Source organism: Denticeps clupeoides, chromosome 4 (assembly GCF_900700375.1).
Source record: "Denticeps clupeoides chromosome 4, fDenClu1.1, whole genome shotgun sequence".
Classification (NCBI taxonomy): Eukaryota; Metazoa; Chordata; class Actinopteri; order Clupeiformes; family Denticipitidae; genus Denticeps; species Denticeps clupeoides.
Window position 1 is genome coordinate 16,331,152 of NC_041710.1, and position 19,234 is coordinate 16,350,385.

Genomic DNA, 19,234 nt, shown 5'->3' on the forward strand with positions numbered 1-19,234 from the left:
AAATGTAAGTAAAAAGATTTTTTCACATATTTGTCTTAAACATTTTGCTGAACAACCACACTCATTTTAAAATGATAGAACATTGGAGAAGAGCCACAAAGCCTTGTTGGTTTTATTAAGGCTTTTTTTAAAAAAAAAAAACATACGTTTTGGTAAATTGGTTAGTCGTGGAATCCCTCAGAGCAGCAGCATGAGCACACAAGCTTCCAGAGCCCGGCTCACTCCCACTCACGACGGCACATCATCTTCAGCTCCAGCCCCATTGTCCCCGAGCACCCCCACCACAAACCCACAACCAAACTTCCCGGCTTTCTCATGGGGCTTTTCTCCTGAATGACTCCTCATGTAAGCGTTTCTGCGCTTTAGCTCCACCGGGCTCCTTCTCTCGCCCTCCTGCTGGCTCCAATCCTCGACTCGACCCCAACCCCTCGCGGCTGCACCGCTTTCCACCAAACCATAGGCGACAGACAGCTCCCCGCTCCCAGAGGTTCTCTTTAATAAGTGACAAATGGAAATGACTGGGCCTGTGTGGTCAGCAGGGTCTGCCCAGGCGCCAGGGGTGGAACAAGAGGGGGGGGGGAAAGCAATCGAGGACAACGTTCTTTTGGCCTGATTAGGCTGCCATGGATAATGCAACCAAGCCAGTAACGCATGGCAGGAGAGCATGATGGTGGGAAAGGAGAGGTGCTCGCTCGCTTTCTTTTTCTCTTTCTCTCTCTTACAGGGTGGCTTTGTTTCGCCCACTCCTGCTGCTCCATCAGCTTGGGCTTGTGTGTGGCGCTCCTGCATCTATAAAAGGACCGGCCTGGTTTTTTGCACTCTCCCTTTTGTCCCGGCTTTGCTCTTTTTTAGCGCAGCCCCAGGTGCCAGGCAGCAGAATGCCCCCTTTCACAGCGACTCAATGCAAATGCAAACACTACACTCTATTATGACCACTGGAGTGCATTCCAGTGCCGTCTCACTGGCCAGGGAGCGCCACTCACACAGGGACAAAGGGACAGCGCTCGCTTGATTGAGAAAACGAAGGAGGGCCTGCCTGTGTAAAATGGACAGAGTAGTGTAAGGTAGAGGGCTGATTTATTTCAATTACTACAAAATACTCATATGCTGGACCTATCAGTAGATGCCTAGACAGTTCAATAATATTTGATGGTGCTGACAACCCAAAAAATACAATTATTTATTTATTTTATTTTTTAAAAGGCTTTATTGGACAGATTTACATGATTATAATTTCTAAAATTATAATTCAAAAGCAAATATAACTCTTGCCATGAACCCGCAGAGAGCAACAGACTACAGACGACTTGTTCATTATTTGCTGACCTGAGGGCACCTGCTGCATCACCTGAATTATGAGCGTGGGGGGAAAAGTTGTCATGTTTGTATAAAGTCTCTCAGCCTGTGTCTCTAAATGGGGGTGGGCCGGGAGGTTGAAAGGGCCGCATTAGTCGTCTGAATCGGTGTCGTGGCGCCGCCGGTGGCATTGTATCGACGAGGATGGTGGGGACCTGCGACTGTCACTGCGGCGAGGGCGGCGAGACCCCCCGTCATCGGAGGAGTCTGTTTCATGCCGTTGCTGGCGTCGCCGGGCAGGAGGGGAGTGGCGTGAACGCTCGCCCTTTGGCCCCCCTCCTAAATGGCTGTCACAGGCCCTGGTTCCACTCTGACTGCTCCATGATGGATTATGACTATGGTGGTCCTTTCTGCGCCTAGGGATCACAAAACACACCCAGACAATCAGTGATTGGGAGGGGGGAACTGAATGAGGCCCTAGGTTTTTTGGGGTTTTTTTTTAAGAAAAAAGGAAGGTGTGGCAAAACCAAAATTAAGTAGACAGGTGATCCATATTCCCAAGCATAAAAAGTTGTAAAATAGTTTCTCTAACAACAATTTTAGTCCAAATAAATTTTAATAAATAAATATATATGTAAGTGTATGCATACACTTCTGTTGAGCACATTCTGAGAACACTATACTTCTTCCACATCCGGAATCTGTATTGTGGACGAATTAGAGAGGAGTCCCATGCAAAGCCTCCAAAAACAGTTCTACAGCGCCCTCTAGTGTTCTCATACCAGTCCTCTGCCAGACCACATTTTATATTATCCCAGCAGATCAGTGGGCTTTACAGACTCACTGGATCATCTTCTGAACAACGTTCTATCATTGGCCACTTCATTAGGTTTATCTACCATAAAGATACACTTACATTTTTAACCTACAGCAGGACATAATTTGTCAGCCACTTCCCACTTGTCAGCCCTGAGTTTATTACATTTGCACAGCAGCATGTTAGTCAAATTTTGGTACTTTTAGGAATGTTTTACACACATCAATGGCATTACTGAGTAAAGAGTGGTCCCAATCTGTGAACAGAAAGAGACCCTAGTGATGGGCTAGATCAGTGGGGTCAAAACCCGCAGCCCACGGGCCACATCTCACGAGACAACTTTATATAGATCTATTATTACACGCTGATAACACACAAACTACAGATCCCATAATGCAGTGCTGCATCTGTATTTTGCATGTTATCAGCACTTCATATAGCCGGGCCAAAACAATAGATCTATATAAAGTGATCACACGTGGCAGCACCGATATAATGAAGAGTTCAGTGCATCAATAGTTCTACAGCTAACCAAACGCTAACAAATGAAGCACTCGGTCACCTTTTATTTTCATGTTCGGATTCAGAGGAAGATGATGAATCCCTTCTGTGGTGTTTCTTTTTCTTCTCTTTCTTCTTTTTCTTTTCCTTTTTATTCTTCTTCTCTTTTTTGGTCTTTTTCAGGCTCTCCAACCTTGAGATAATTTAAATTAAATAAAACATAGCAATTAAACAAATGTATATTTATATATAGATGAGTGGGAATGTGCTGTATTAAAGCTACCAATATATAATTAATACCTCTGGTCAGCTGGATCTTGCGGAGTGCTCTCTGTGGTATTATTAGCAGAAGCAACTTGAGGCTGATCAGTTTTATGATGCTGTTGAAATATTCTTGATTAACACAAAACTATTATTATACTATATGAATGCCATTGCAACCAGTAAAACATTCATTAATAAATTGCTTAATTACCGTAAAGACTGACAGACCCATTTTTGCGGCTTCCTTCTCTTGCTTGGACAGGATCAACTTCCTTGCCCCAGTACTATTTAGAGAAAAAGCTGAAGTTGTTTCATAGCATCAAAAACATAACATGAAGGAAAAGGGGACGTTCTTATTACCTAGTGGTCAAGTTAATTATAATTATACCACAGCATTTTGAATAGTTACAATACTGCATGATAGTCAAACTTAAACATCACTCCATCTTATTATTTACAATGAACAATGATGCATATCATTAGTTTGCTTAAGTTTTGTCACAACAGCTGTGAACAAGTTTTTAAATAATTTAATTCCATAATATAACTCATCAGTTCCTTTTCTCCCACAGACAAAACATCCTTCACCTAGAACTTCCCAGTCCAGAGATCCTGTCGACGTCTCTTTCCTCCCCTTCTCCTCCCTCTCTCCGACACACATCAGCCAAATCCTGATAGGCACAATATAAGAGTTTATTTTCCATTTAATTAGTTCAAGCAGCAATTCTGGACTAATAATAATAATAATAATAATGATCATCAGTTGAGAAACAAACCTCTTTTGTAAGACCAGTTGGTTGTCTCTTCAATACCTTGTGGCCTCTGAAAACAAAGGACTTTTTAGTATTTTAGAAATTATATCTTTATAACATTTACATCAACTGTATACAGTTGGGATGCTCCAGTCTGGGATTTTGGGCCATGCAGAAAGATTGTAATGCTTAATAATATTATTACATTTACATTTACAGCATTTATCAGACGCCCTTATCCAATCAGTAATTACAGGGACAGTCTCCCTGGAGCAACTTAGGGTTAAGTGTCTTGCTCAGGGACACAATGGTAGTAAGTGGGATTCGAACCCGGGTCTTCTGGTTCATAGGCGAGTGTGTTACCCACTAGGCTAGTACCACCCTGTCTAATGATATTGCCCTCCGTTGGCGATCCCAGCACTTACAGAGCAGCCATCATGGCCTCATGCTCGGCTTCCTTCACGGCAGCCAGCTCCTGCTCCTTAGACAGCGACTTGCCGGTCTTATCTTTAGAATACCATGTCAGGTCTTTCCCCTTCTGCCAGCGGCCCACCGGAGCCATGAGGGAGTTTCCTGAGTGACAGAGGCAGATACAACATCAGCACAGAGCACGCCACCAACAATCACACAACAAAATCATTACACCCAAACAAACAGGCTTTTACATGCAGTTCCGTTAAAACAGCGTAACACTAAACTCTAAACCATGGCAACTTTCTAAATGATATTAATACTGTTGTGGTGATTGAGAGGGAGTGGGTAGGTGATACATCCATTAACATCTTATGTACTTGTTTTTCATAGGAAACAATTGTTGCATTAAAAATTAAAAAGACACCAAATGGGTCAAAACTCCGGTTCCTGACATTGTTAATGTCGGTAATGTAACACCGGTACTTGGAAATGGCAGCTCATGATATAGTATCTGCATACATGTAGAGATGAACTTTATCAGTGGAAGGAGGTGTTCATTAATCCTTTAAGCTTTATTGATTATTAGAAAACCCTTTAAAATTATTTTAGTACAGCAGACAAGTTACACTGCGATAAAAAAATGCAATAAAACTGCCTACATAATTCAATCAAACTTTGTCAACAACCATTCAAACCTATTTTGTGTGTGTTTTTTAAAACAGGGAAAATGCAGGGAAATGCACATACACTACATACACATGGACAGTCACAAATAGACTAAATATCTTGCAATATGAACATTTTGAACAGACGTCTTAATTAAATTGAACTAATTACGACGTGTTGATTCAGTCCACGCGTGTTGTGAATTAGAAACATGTGTTCGTGTGATATGCATTATTTGCTAAATCGATTTGGGTGCCGCTCTCGCGTGTTTTGGAAGGGCCCCACGCCACGTTGGTTTCTGTTACGTAACCAGCCCCCCCGCCCCACGGCCACGCAGAAGACGGGTGAGAGGAGCCGCCGGCGGGGAACCTTCAGGCCAGTGACCCGCGCTGCAGCTCGGCGGGACGACGTGAGATGAGGGACCTCATCGCGGGAGCAGGTCAGGCGCCGCGGACCATTTTAAAAGATCAGAAAGATGGCAAGTCCACGTTCGCCGATTGGAAATTTCGAAGTGTAGAAACTTCGATTAGGCTAAATTAATCATTTCCACCCAAACCACCTATATTATTCACACAAAAATAAGGATTCTATTCTATTTAATAAAAGCGCACTGTCCGCCTCAAACTAATATCTGCTGTGTATGCAAATAAGATGCTAATTCTGCTAGCTGTTTTGGCTAACAGTTTAAACAAGGATAATAGCGAATATGCTAACTATACAATAATAAGTATGCAACTGATCTGATTGAACGGAACACGTGGACTTTAATTGCGTGTATTTTTTTTATTTCGTCATGGTGTCGTTTTCGGCGGAAACCGCGTGTCGTGGCCGCGGCGAGATAAACCGGGCTGTTATCGCGACCAACAGGCTGTTCGCGGCCCGCTTACCCAGGTAGTTCTCTCTGTGTTTATCCGTCTTAACGTCATCCCAGCTGAACTGGTCCTGTCCTCCCCGCACTCCGCCTGACCGGGAAGACCCGAACATGGTCGCTCGGAAGCTGAGGGGAAAAAAACAGTCTGGAGGGGCTTGTACTAGTTATTTATTGGAGTTATTCGGAACCCGCGACGACTCTCACCCGGCAGATTTGGTTCTGGTCGCTTGTTTACTGGGGGGAAGTAGCGCGTAATATTCGCCTTGTGGCGAACTCGGAAGCACGTGGTACGGTCGCGTTCCAATCCGTATGATCAGGGCGCGTAAAGTTGTCTCCCGTCATGCATTTCGCCAACCAATCAACCTGCGGTGGCGAAGGGACGTGCCGAGCGAATTGGGACGCGGACGCTTCTGTTTGCGGTTTGGCCCCCGTTGATGACGTAAGCTGCCCGTCCATAATGGCTCTCGTGCGGAAGGAGTATCCTGGAAGCGAGTAGATGCGTGCGGAAGCTTTTTGGTCTGCCGAGAGACGTTTCCCCCACCCCATGTTCATGAGGTTCTTCTCCACGGTGGTTTCAGGTAGGGCGGACTTCATTGCAGTTGTACGGATGGAGACGTGAGAGGGGAGGGCACTTCTTCTTCTATTTGCAGCTCTGAATGTCTGTTTAATTTAGACGTATGTGTCATATTACAGAAATGCAGTTATTCAGCCTCATGCTTGTTCTCCTTTTGTCGGATGGTGAAATGAATGCAACTATCACATGGTGAAAGCCTCTTCTACTGGTAGGCTGCAGGGTGTTCAAGGTGTCCAGTGGTTGTGGGTTTCCATTTTGCATGAATGATGCCAGAGCATGAACTTGGTTCTGCACAGTTTGTGGTAGAATAATAGGACTGGAAGATGGGGTGTCGCAGGACCATGGCCTTTCTACGCTTTTGTTTTGCGTATCAGCCGTCTGTAAGAGGAAATGTGACATTCCTTCTTACAGACGGCTGATACGCAAAACAAAAGCGTAGAAAGGCCATGGTCCTGCGACGCCCCATCTTACAAGACAATAATGAACTAACTGGTCTCGTGGCAGTTCTGCTTGTTATGATGTCACATGAACAGAAAAGCATACGAGTCTTATTGCTACACTGACCTCTGTAAAAGTGGTATGTTAAAAGTCTGGTTAGTTATGACATACCGGCGTCCAAGTTCAGTAATGGCTGTATTGAGATGAGTAATGGTAGTTTGCACATTAAGGAGCACGTGTGGTCATGAGAACCTTGGCAAATTTAATTTGCGGAGGTCTAGTCCCATGTGATAATGTCTAATTACTCCCATTTTTCATAAATTCAGTTATAGTTGTCAGCTTTAGAAAACAGCTGTATTTTAGTGCAACATTTTTACGGCTCGTTGACAGGTTGCCTCATTAGTTGTTACTAATTAATAACAGACTTATGAATAGGTCCTGCAGAGTGTTACTCTGCCCGAAACGTGCATGACTAGGTCGTCAAGGACATGTGTTTGTCAGTGGAACCGCTTGGGCTCTGCGACTCTGATTTTGACATGGAAAAGCAGGAGCAGCGAGGATGGAGTGGAAAAGGCCCGTGTCACGTGCAGCTGTAATCCCCGGTAATGGTCTGTTGTCTCTGCTGCACCCTCGTATTAGATCAGTCCACAAGGGGGTAAATAAAGAAACAAAAAGCAATCTGAACTCAAAGCTGTGCAAGTTGAATAGCTATTCGGCAATGTTCTTAGAGCCACAAGGTCTAGTTTAGTCATTCAGAGCACCAGATCGTCTAATTGAATTGACCCTGGACTCAATCAGATTAGGGACACAACATAGTGAATGGCATGTGATGCACCATTTGTGGAATGAGCTTCCAGCTGCCATCAGAATTGTTCCTTCACTCACTCAGAATTTAGCTGTTTTTTTTTTGAAAAAGATCTAAAGATCTAGATTGTGGAAATAATATGGGTTTTGGTTGAATTTGATGGAGGTGTAGCTCTTGCTGGACATTGCTTATCAAAGACTTCTTCCAGGAACCCCTGCCATTAAGCTGCCATGCAGCTGTGGGTTTTTTTTCCACATCATTTCAAGTGAGTGAAACAAACCAAACATGAAAGTGAAAGGACATAGAAAGGTAAGTTCTGAAATGAATCTGATTGGAGGGTTATTTGAAGCCACATCCTACCATGGGTCTAAAGGAGTCTTCTTGCATTCTTGGCTTAAATCAGTTAGTATTCTGTTCCTGTCCAGAATCAACAGGTTCACATCTCACAACGCGGTAAGGTAGGGGACGATTTGTTTGTGTAAAAGCGCTTTTTTGGGTGTGGTGCACTGGGTATTTGTAAATTCAGAATCAGAAAATCTTTAATGTCATTGTAAGTACAATAAAAGTAGGTGCAGTCCCTGAGCCGGAGAGGTATCTGGGGAAAAAAAAAAAGCTAGCTTAAAAGAAGATGTATACTAATATAATACAAAATATAAAACCAAAAATTAAAGGGTGGTGTAAAATTATTGTCTGTAGTCAGTAAAGTTGATTGTACACATTTGTACTTTTTTTTTTATATATATACTTATAGCTCCTTGTGGTTTGCTGACAAACTAGTTTTTCTGGCTTTCAAGCTATTTTGTTTGCATATCTGTAACAGCACTCTGGGTCGAGCAGTGCAGAGCGATGGGAAGTGTGAAAGAGACATTGAGGAGAGTGGCAGGAGAGATTAGGGACCGGCAGGTACCAGCAAGAGTGGAAGGGCATGTTTGCATGACCAGAAGTGTCATATGGGTGGCACTGACGAAAAGACGGGAGTCAGAGCTGGATGTCACAAAGTTAAAGATGCTGTTGGGAGATAGACAGGATTAAGAATGAGTGCATTAGAGGAACAGTTACGGTTGGGTGTTTTGAAGACAAAGCGGCGAGACAGCGTTGGTTTGGACACATACAGAGGAGAGACAGGACGTGCAGGTGGTTTGTGTGGAAAGTGCAGGCACACAGATTTGATACAAAAAAAAAATTGTGCTCAGTGCTCTTTCTGGATACTATGCCTGTATGGAAAGGTACATCTGCATGATATCCTGGTGATGTGCAAAAGTAAAATCTGTCATTGATCTGGACCTTGAAGTGACATGATTCAGCTATTGAATGAGTCCTGTGCAACTTGTACTTATTTACAGTGCACTGTTCAGTAATACAGTTTACCTCTTCTCATGATGTAAGACTAAGTAATTTGAACAAGGTTGGATCGTTCATGTTAACATGAATGGAATATATTGTGGTTAAGGTCAGAGTCAGATTCTGCTGACGTCATCCGGAGACCCCAGTTCGTTCCTGCCCACACCTTGACAACCGCACATAATGAATCCCTGTGTGCTAATTGGTGTTTTGCCGTAACCTGTTCTGATTTGCACTTGCGAATAAAAATAGCCTGAAGCCTCACCTGTAACCATCACTGGCTGTTAATGCATCGTACCTGTTTGCTGCTCAGCTCAGTTCTTCTACTCTGTAATTTTTTAATATTCTGCATTTCGTTTCTTATATCCCGTTTAAAGCAATGGCAGGACCAAGGCCTGTGGTGATGAGTGGGCCCTCAGGGGCAGGGAAAAGCACCCTGCTGAAGAGGCTTCTGAAGGAGTTTGAAGGCGTCTTTGGCTTCAGCGTCTCTCGTAAGCAACTTTTTGACCAAACTGATGCCTGCTGATGTTTGGAGAGACCCTCACGCAGGCTGGTGTTTGATGGTGTGGTATTTTCTTCCCTCAGATACAACAAGGAGTCCTCGCCCGGGTGAGGTCAATGGAAAAGGTGACTCCAAATTCTCATTGTTTTTATGAGCTTTGCAGCTCGACCTGCTTGTTCGATATTAAACGTGTTCTGTGTGTTGCAGATTACCATTATGTCACCAGGGAGGTCATGCTGGAGAGCATAGACAATGGAGAATTCATTGAGAATGCAGAATTTTCTGGAAACATGTATGGCACAAGGTATGTCTGCTTAGAGTTCAGCTAATCATAAATGAATGTGTTTAATTGCAGATGAATGGGGGGGGCTGGCATGTGACTGAAAATGAATGTAAAAGCTCCTCACCTTAATTTTAAATGGACAGTCATGTTAACCCAGCAAATTTCTGCTTTGTGAACCACCCCACAGGTCTTTTTGTTTCATTGGCTGTTGTCAGCAAGATAATTTTTGGTTGTCAGTAATCACTAATGAAGACTTTGTTGAAGATCAGCTCAGTTTGTGTTTCCATTGTGAGTCCTTCCCTCACCATAACAATGTGTGTTTTGTAGTAAAGCTGCAGTTCAGGATGTCCAGGCAAAGAACCTCATCTGCATCCTGGACATCGACATGCAGGGAGTGAAGAACATCAAAGGAACAGACCTCAACCCCATCTACATCTCCATCCAGCCACCTTCCATGGAAGTGCTGGTACGCCACAGTTCATAAATCTGGATTTCTGGTCACTCGGGTTTTATCAGTGGCATGCTGCTAAAAGTGGAGCACTTTACTTTTCTTCAGGAGCAACGTTTAAGGGATCGGAAAACTGAAAACGAGGAGAGCCTACAGAAGCGCTTGCATGCAGCAGCTGTTGATATGGAGCTCAGTAAGCATTACGGAGGACTTCGCATCCTTTTTGTCCCCTCTTCAGCATTTTGCCATATAGCTCCAACGCGTTGTCCATTTCTTCCAGGTAAGGAGGCTGGTGTGTTTGACACAGTCGTTGTAAATGATGATCTAGACAGAGCGTACGAGAAGTTGAAAGGTGTCCTTCTTGAGGTAAGCAGTGAGTAATGTACAAATGTACATATCACATTCTATTTATTAATTAATTATCTTCCATCTGGCATCATTGTCTAATCGAGAAGTAACATTGGTGTTTTTGATTGTCTCATGGTTGCTCAGTTTTTCCCCGTTCTTTCATTTTTAATAGGAAATCAATAAAGTGAAAGAGAGCAGAAATGCGTAATCCACTCCTGACTAACCACACCACAGCCTTCATCACAGGATCCTTCAACACAGCTTACATAAAACTAGCACATTCAACTTAAGCAAATTAAGATTTATGCAGTTTGTGATTTTATTATTATTTATTTTAACATTCCAAAGGCTAATTTAAAGAAGAATTTCAAGAAATGGAAACATCTGTACATTAAATCTACTCCTTGGATGTGTGTGTGGATAATGTTTATGTACTGGAGGCATGTTTAGCTGTACATTTTTTTTTAAATAAATGCTTCTTTTTATTCTTTAAGGGTCATCCAGGATGCCTTAATTTTAAGACAATCTTGCCTCAAGACCTTCTGTTAGCATGCTCTAATGCTACAAGTATATTTCAGATTTTTAAATATATATTACGTTAATTTTGCTCTCCAGGAAAATCCACATTTCCAGCTTTTGCAATCTGGATGTTTCCACATTTTTATTAATTGCAGTGACATCTACTGAGACATTTGCAAAAGATGCTGCTGCTTTAGTGTCCTTAGTCACTGGCTACATTAAATTTTGTGATAAAAGTGAAAACCAAACACTCCTTTTTTTTATTTTTTTTGCAGCGTATCAATGCGTGTCTTTAATTCTGACACAGGAACATATGTGGCAAAATTCTGTGGTTTCATTCAGCATTGATCTGAACATATGCTATCCCATATTCAGAACACTGATCTGAACATATGCTATCCCACCAACAGCCCCACCACCACAATGCTGTAGAGGATTGAAATATTTATATTTGGAGGTCAGATGGAAATTAGAGCCTTTTAGCATTAAAAATGTGATCTTGTTGATAGTCTTCCCTCTGTAGTTAGACTGTCCTGCTATTTTCACTAGAGGTCAAGAAGTCTTGAGATGTCTCAAAACTAACAGGGAAACACCATTATTGATTTAATGTATTGTACATGGATTTTGTTTTTTTTATACACATTACACATAACATGGTTCCAAAAAGGCAACTCCAAAACAGGGGTGCAGTGACTTATGAGCACCAATTGAACCATTCAATTGGGTGAAAGTCCTTGTGTTGCTAAATATTAATAAATAAAAAAACTACAGCGCTCTTAATGGACACATATTGTGTGTAGTTTTAAGTGTAGATGTTTTTTATACCTTGGCTGTTGTTTTTTTTTAAATCAAATGTGTTAACATCCCTTTATATCTATAGCAAATGGACATGAGTAGTCTAAAGTAAATGTAACCAAAAGTGATTACACTAGACTGTCAAATGTTTAATATTCTGTTCAGTTGTAATAAATGTATACTGATCAAAGAATGATTGTTTTCTCTCCAATTCTTTGTATTGTAAGAGGGACAGTACTTGCAGTAATACAACAGATTACTAAATTTTTCTTTTTTTTCACAATCTGTTACAGCTTCATGATCCCCCGAAGTAACATAAGTCCACATTTTTGTTCTGAAACAGCAACTTCATTGTAACTTTCTATGCAGATGCTGGTGTCTGATGTTAATCAGTTCATACAGTTCTTGAAGAACAAAAAAACATAAATAGGAAAGAAAAATACATTTTAAAAATGTACATATTGCCATGACACCATAATAATCTTGTTTCCTTAGTTTGCACTGGTTAAGACAGAAGATGAGAATGAGTTCCAGTCTTCTCACAGGGGAAAAAAAAAAATGTTCCAGTGGGGTGATACAAGGTGCTAGTGGTTTATATACAGTGTATCTGGAAAGTATTCACAGTGCATCACTCCCCCCCCCACATTTTTTGTTATGTTACAGCCTTATTCCAAAATGGAAAAAGGCAAAAAAAATTCCACACAACACCGTATAATGACAATGGTATAAAAAAAAACTGAGAAACCGCATGTACATAAGTATTCACAGCCTTTGCCGTGATGTTCAAAATTGAAATCAGATGCATCCTGTTTCCCCTGATCATCCTTCAAATGTTTCTGCAACTTAATTGGAGTCCACCTGTTGATTTTGACATGATTTGGAAAGACACACCGTCTATATAAGGTCCCACAGTAGACAGTTCATTTCACAGCACAAACCAACCATGAAGTTAAAGGAATTGTCTTGAGGCACCAAATCTGGGGAAGGTTACAGAAAAAATTCTGCTGCTTTGAAGATCCCAATGAGCACAGTGGCCTCCATCATCTGTAAGTGGATAAGTTCAAAACCACCAGGACTCATCCTAGAGCTGGCCGGCCACTTACACTGAGCAATCGAGGGAGAAGGGCCTTAGTCAGGGAGGTGACCAAGAACCTGATTGTCACTCTGTCAGAGCTCCTGAGGTCCTCTGTGGACAGAAGAGAACCTTCTAGAATGACAACCATCTCTGCAGCAATCCACCATTTCAGGCTTGTATGGTAGAGTGGCCAGATGGAAGAAGCCAGTCCTTATTAAAAGGTACATGGCAGCCTGCCTGGAGTTTGCCAAAATTGCCAAAAGCCTCTCCGAGGATGAGAAACAAAATTCTCTGGTCTGATGAGACAAAGATTGAACTGAGTGCCAGGTGACACGTGTGGAGGAAACCAGGTACCTCTTATCACCAAGCCAATGCCATCAATACAGTGAACCATGGTGATGGCAGCATCATTAGTCAGGATACAGGTAAAGATGACTGCAGCAATTTACAGAAACATCCTTGAACTCAGTGTGGGGCGACGGTTCATCTTTCAGCAGGACAATGACCCTAAGCACACAGAAAGATGTCAAAGGAGCGTTTTCAGGACAACTGTGTGAATGTCCTTGAGTGGGCAAGCTAGAATCCAGACTTGAATCTGATTGAACATCTCTGGAGAGATCTTTAAATGGCTGTGCACCATCGCTTCCCATCCAACCTGATGGAGCTTGAGAGGTGCTTTGCAAAGAGGAATTGGTGAAACTGGTCAAGGATAGGTGAGCCACGCTTGTGGCAACATATTCAAAAAGACTTACATTTACAGAATTTATCAGACGCCCTTATTCAGAGCGGCTTACAATCAGTAGTTATAGGGACAGTCCCCCCCGGAGCAACTTAGGGTTAAGTGTCTTGCTCAGGGACACAATGGTAGTAAGTGGGATTTGAACCTGGGTCTTCTGGTTCATAGGCGAGTGTGTTACCCACTAGGTTACTACAACCCTTGACTTGACTTGTGTAAGTTTACTTGAGTCTGTAATTGCTGCCAAAGGTGCATCAACAAAATACTGAGCAAAGGCTGTGAACACATAGAATTTCTCTTTTTTTTTTATTTTTTATATATTTTCCAAGTAAATGTTTTTTCACATTTACATTATGGGGTGTTGTGTGTAGAATTCTGTGATATACACACAAACAATTTTGGATATCCAAACACCCCTAGTCACTGGTATGTTACCATCAAATGTAGTAACAAAAAAAGCATTAAAAAGAAACATGTGAGCGTCAAAAATGAAAGCGTCTCTTGTTGAAGTAGCAAAGAAAAAAAAAGTGAATTTTTATTCACTACATCATTTTCTGTTGATCGTTAAACATAGCACTAACATACATATTGTGGAAATATTTATTTTAGTGACTAATCGTTCGGGTTCTATGAGCAGCTTTGAGGCAATTTCGCTACTGATAAAACTATACGGCCATGGAGTCTCTCTGTCTGCTGGTTCTCTGTCTATGACATTTCTGATGGGTTTCTGTATTATCAAATGGTCCGCCACTCACAGCACTGCCACGCCCCCATCACATCGACTTGTAATCATGTTGCCAACTTCAGTCCACGTGTCCAGGTGAGGGTCATAGATCTCCACAGAGTCAACAGTCACCGGTGCCTGGAAATCCCTGCTGGAGGTGCGGCCACCCACAGCGTACAGGAGCCCATTCACAGCTGCAACCATCACCCCTGCCCGGGCGACTCCCATGGGAGCAACCTCCACCCACTTTTCCTACAATGCCAAGAAAAGTGTCACTTCAACATGCTGCTTTGTGTAAAGCCTACTACATATTTCTTCAGCTCCATCTATCTCCCGTGCTCTGTCTTTATTCCAACAGAAGACAAGTGTTCTCCCTAAACCTGGATTTTTTTTTTTTTAATTACATTAAATCTTAATATTTCTTTTGATCTCCTGTGTTAACGGACATCAGCTAACCTCCTCTGGGCAGTACTTTTCCACTGTCTCCAGGGAACCGAGGGCCTCGTTCCAGCCCCCCACAGCATAGATGCAGTTATTGAGGCTGGCCACACCCACATAGGCACGACGTGTCACCATAACTGGCAGGGCAGTCCAGCGGTGGGAGAGGGTATCGTACATCTCTGCAGAACGCAGTTCTGTTCCCTCATCACTGATGCCACCAATCACATAAATGAACCCTGCAAAGAACATTTACAAAAAGCTGAGACTAGAAATACTAACAAATATTCTACACATAGTATAACAAGTTAGGTCTATAATGCTACATAATGTCATGTTAAAGGCATATACTCTAACTTTCATTCATAGAATTATTCTATTCTATACAACACAAAGGAACATAACATGTTCCATAATGTAACCACCAGATGGAGACAAACTCCATGAGAGGAAGTTTTCCTGGTCTACATGTTCTCAGTAAGTCACATATTGCATGCAAACAGCTCATGCACACTCTTATTGCAGATATAAGCTTCAAACCTAGTAAATCTCCAATCACCCTGACTTCTATAAAAGGAAAAACTCAGACTACCCACCATGCAGTTCACAGCAGCCAAAGTAGTACCGAGGCACAGCCATGCTCCCTATAACTTCCCACTTGTTTTCTGCCGGATCATAGCGCTCCATGGTCTTTCCGATCTCAGACCCAATCCAGCCACCTGGATAAACCGAATCACAGCATCATTACATTTTATTTATATTTTTAAATGTGATCCAAAGGCTCATTTTAACCAACTAATTCCATACTGTATATGTTGACACCTAATATGATTTAAACATAAATGGATAGAACAGCACTCTTTCGTGTGTCAAGGTACCTAGTGCATAGAGAGCTCCACTACAACCACACACACCCACTCCACAACGTGGGAAATTCAGTGAGGCAATGGCAGCCCACTGTTTTGTCACAGGGTCATATCGCTCACTACAGTCAAATATCATGGAGTCCTTCTCTCCTGTTGAACACAAAATAAATGGTCAGACAAGCATCATATCATTAATATGAACATTTCACACATCTAACCCATGTGGGCAGCACCAGCATGCATAAGTGTGTTGGGTATGGATTAAAGCTCAGTTTAAATTTTTAAGATGAGCATCACAAGGAAGAAAATGACATCATATTGTCCATGCATGTAGAAGACTTTCCATCTTTTATGTACACTATACCCAACAACTAAAAAGGCTAAAGCACACACCTCCTATTACGTAGATCATGCCCTCGAGCACAGCCACTCCCACACCACTGCGTGCCTGGTGCAGGGAGGACACAGTGGTCCAGTACTGGCTAAAGGAGTCAAAGCGTTCCACGCAGCTCAGAGCACGGCTGTCACTCCAGCGACCTCCCTGCAAGCGTGTATAGCCCCCTGGGTGAGGAATCATAATCACCAGCAGCTCAATGAAGCAGCGGAAAAATCCAGAATTCTGTGAAATATACTCTAGTAAAACGTTTCCAAATGTACCAATGGCATAGAGGTATTTCCTGGCTTTCCTCCTGGGCCGTGTTTTGGCTGGCTGCAGCAGGCTGACCGTCTTACTCTCTTTCGGAGACTTGGACACCTCTGTGTAATCCTTCAGGAGTGTCTGTAATGCCACACGTAGACTGAAGTCGGAAACACCTTCAATAAACCCAGAAAAAGGACATGAATTCATAAGTTAAACTAGGATATGAAATATGTACTATATATATATATACATATATACTATCTAATGGTATTACTGGTGAGTACAACAATCCTTGAACATAAATTAATTTCAGATATCATTACATTGTAAAACGTTGTAATAATCCTTGTAATGATCCATGACAAATGTCCTTACTCTCTATGTACTTGAACAGCCTCTGTGGCGAGAGCAAGGGGAAGCGCACGGCGTCCAGCACCTCCACAACATGTTTCTTCCTGCTGCTCACGTCCTGCAGCACCCAGTCCATGGCTGCAGTGAACACCTGGTACTCATCCTCAATCCTCAGCTCCTCACTGCGCAGCAGCTTCACCAGCTGATCTTTAGTCAGGCTGGAAAACTCCTCTGCTGCACACACCTTAACAAGAAACAGCAAGACATCTTAAATATACGTAACAGGATTGTAGCCTTGTGGGGAGACACTTGCCTATGAACCAGAAGACCACAATGTGTAGTCTCCCACAACAAAATAAGTCCTCCTAATTTAACCCATCACCCTTGGTGAGCAGTGGGCAGCCATGGGGACGGTTCTTAGCTCAGTGGAATCAGCAAACTTCCGATTACTTCCTCAGCCGCTAGGCCACCACTGTCCCTGAGCAATACACTTTAGTTGCTCTTGGGGGGACTGTAACTACTACTGAGTGTAAGTCACTCTGGACAAAATGCCATAAATGTAAATGTGCAATGCACTACACACTCCAATGATCAGAGAAGGTATGGTTGGAAAAAGAAGAAACTCACCTCAAGAAAGTGAACATGTACGTAGTTTTCTGTGAATTCAAGCAGGTCTAGGCAGGCGATTTGTTCCAGGAACTGATATATGCCCACGCAGTTGGAGGGATCCATGTGTCCTCGTAGAAATTCACCACAGATGGCCACCACTTCATTCAGCTGCAGCATGTCTGCAGCCACCATCAGCTCCTGCACATTGTCCACTGTGACATCCACAGTTCCTGCAGGAATGTCCAAAAAATTAAGTATATGTCTATGTTAATGTAACAATGATGATTCAGAAAAATAAAATGCATTACCTGTGTAAATAAACTCCAACAGTTTCTCAAAGACCTCAGGCTCGACCCCAGCTATTCGCACCTCTTCCTCACGGGCTTCGCTCATCGCCCCAGAAAAGAGTGCTGCGAAGTAGGGGCCACTGGCAGCCAGGACCAGCTTGTGCACGCCGAAGGACTGGCCCCCGACCCGAAGCAGCACGTCGCAGAAGTCGGCGCGGAGGCGCATCTTGTTCATCTGGGCCAGCAGGAGGCGCGCATGCGCATCCGAGGTGTAGAGCGCCCGCTCCGGCGCCTGTGCAGCATCCATGATGGCATGTGCTGACGGGGGCGCTTTTCAGGGCCTTTCAGGCGCGGGTCTACAGAGCGCCGCTCTCCCCACAGCCCGGTCCCGACGGCGCCATTGTCTGTTTTTAAAAAAAAAATGCGTGATAAAAAATGTGCCAAGCTGAGCTTTGACGAATATTGTCACTAAATAATTGCGTCGAGGGTTAGCGGTATCAGAGAAAAGCGCGCGTTATATAAAGCTGTTTTTATCTCTTCTTTTGCACCTTGTGTTACCGCTGACGACGACACGATTCGATGCCAAATCTACACAAGAAAGTTTTGCCACAGCCCTGGCGACCCCGACTAGCATGTCCGCACCAGTCCCCGATACAAAGTTGACAAGTGGGGCAGGGTCCATAAAGCTGCATGCAGCGAGCTGACCATCATAAACGGTTCACCAGCACAGTCCCCTTTGCATAATTAATGCTAGGAACAAATGGACAGACTCACGGGAATTAATTCGTGGATTAATTCGCCTCCATCATTCAGCTCATCACTTTTGCAGAATCTAACAGCAGCTTCCGTGTTTGCAATCTATTACTCTGCTATCCATTAGGCGCGCTGAGTGAACGGCTAGGTGTGGCAAATCAAACGCAGACCAAATCGAGCGGTTTGCTGCGGCTCGCGACAAAACCTACAGATAAAATTTACATTTACATTTACCAGACACCCCTCCAGAGCGACTTACCATAAGTAGTTACAGGGGACAGTCCCCCTGGAGCAACTTAGGGTTAAGTGTCTTGCTCAGGGACACAATGGTAGTAAGTGGGATTTGAATCTGGGTCTTCTGGTTCATAGGCGAGTGTGTTACCCACTAGGCTACTACCACCCTGTAAAAAATGTGTTTTGAAACATTGACAGAAATATTCCATATGAATATTATTATTTAAATTGGAAGCAATCAAAGAAACAAAACGAGATTGTGATCTCTTTTATTATCTATTTCTATAAATCGTTTTATATTATTTATTAATAATTAAAAGTTGTTATTAATGCAAAGTACACACATATGTGGCAGCTGAATCAAAAATATTTAGTTACAGCTGTATTCTGATTACAAGTGTCATTGTTAAGACTAGATAACTAATTAAATTAAACTAATCTCTTTGAATGAGATTCAATTACATCATTAAGTCTGTAAATTGGATGGCACAGTTTGACCCCATACTTTCAATTTGGTTTAAGTGACAAGAACATACGATAGCTCTCATATTGTGCACAAATAGATAACTAATAATAAAAATAAATAATCACAGATTAGTTTTAGTTGTGTTCATCAAAACCTTACATTTTATGTAGCACTATTTCACCCCAAATGTACTATTCTGGTTTTCCCTCCTCAACATTTCAGAGTTTAGTTAACTTCCGTCTAACTTTTCCCCGTCTCTAGTTTCCATCCCCTGGTTACAACAACACTTTTTAAATGGTCTGTATATACTTTCATGGTCTGCATGACACTGTCCGACATTTTGCTGTTCTTCCAACTGATGGCTTCAGCTTTTACGGCAAAGGAATAAAAAAAAAAAGCCATTTGATTACATAAAAACAAA

At 42.6% G+C, this 19,234-nt stretch overlaps 3 protein-coding genes across 3 annotated transcripts; 1 reads left to right on the forward strand and 2 right to left on the reverse strand.

The window, feature by feature from the left end:
• Positions 1-1,189: 1,189 nt before the first annotated feature.
• Positions 1,190-5,893, reverse strand: c4h1orf35 (chromosome 4 C1orf35 homolog). Its single transcript, XM_028977810.1, has 9 exons — positions 5,786-5,893; positions 5,598-5,707; positions 4,056-4,203; positions 3,655-3,700; positions 3,467-3,549; positions 3,090-3,162; positions 2,915-2,994; positions 2,676-2,807; positions 1,190-1,712 (listed from the first exon to the last, which is right to left on the reverse strand). The coding sequence occupies exons 2-9, from the start codon at positions 5,692-5,694 to the stop codon at positions 1,448-1,450; spliced, it is 924 nt and encodes a 307-aa protein (XP_028833643.1). The 5' UTR covers positions 5,695-5,707; positions 5,786-5,893; the 3' UTR covers positions 1,190-1,447.
• guk1a (guanylate kinase 1a) lies at positions 5,614-11,827 on the forward strand. Its single transcript, XM_028977811.1, has 8 exons — positions 5,614-6,159; positions 9,117-9,230; positions 9,325-9,366; positions 9,449-9,545; positions 9,852-9,990; positions 10,081-10,165; positions 10,253-10,338; positions 10,493-11,827. Exons 1-8 carry the CDS (start codon positions 6,078-6,080, stop codon positions 10,526-10,528), a joined length of 681 nt encoding a protein of 226 aa, XP_028833644.1. The 5' UTR covers positions 5,614-6,077; the 3' UTR covers positions 10,529-11,827.
• Positions 11,828-13,734: 1,907 nt separating this feature from the next.
• ipp (intracisternal A particle-promoted polypeptide) lies at positions 13,735-18,228 on the reverse strand. Its single transcript, XM_028977563.1, has 10 exons — positions 18,135-18,228; positions 17,382-17,764; positions 17,092-17,303; positions 16,489-16,708; positions 16,131-16,286; positions 15,867-16,034; positions 15,486-15,623; positions 15,204-15,326; positions 14,626-14,846; positions 13,735-14,421 (listed from the first exon to the last, which is right to left on the reverse strand). The coding sequence occupies exons 2-10, from the start codon at positions 17,665-17,667 to the stop codon at positions 14,197-14,199; spliced, it is 1,749 nt and encodes a 582-aa protein (XP_028833396.1). The 5' UTR covers positions 17,668-17,764; positions 18,135-18,228; the 3' UTR covers positions 13,735-14,196.
• Between the last annotated feature and the right edge of the window lie 1,006 nt (positions 18,229-19,234).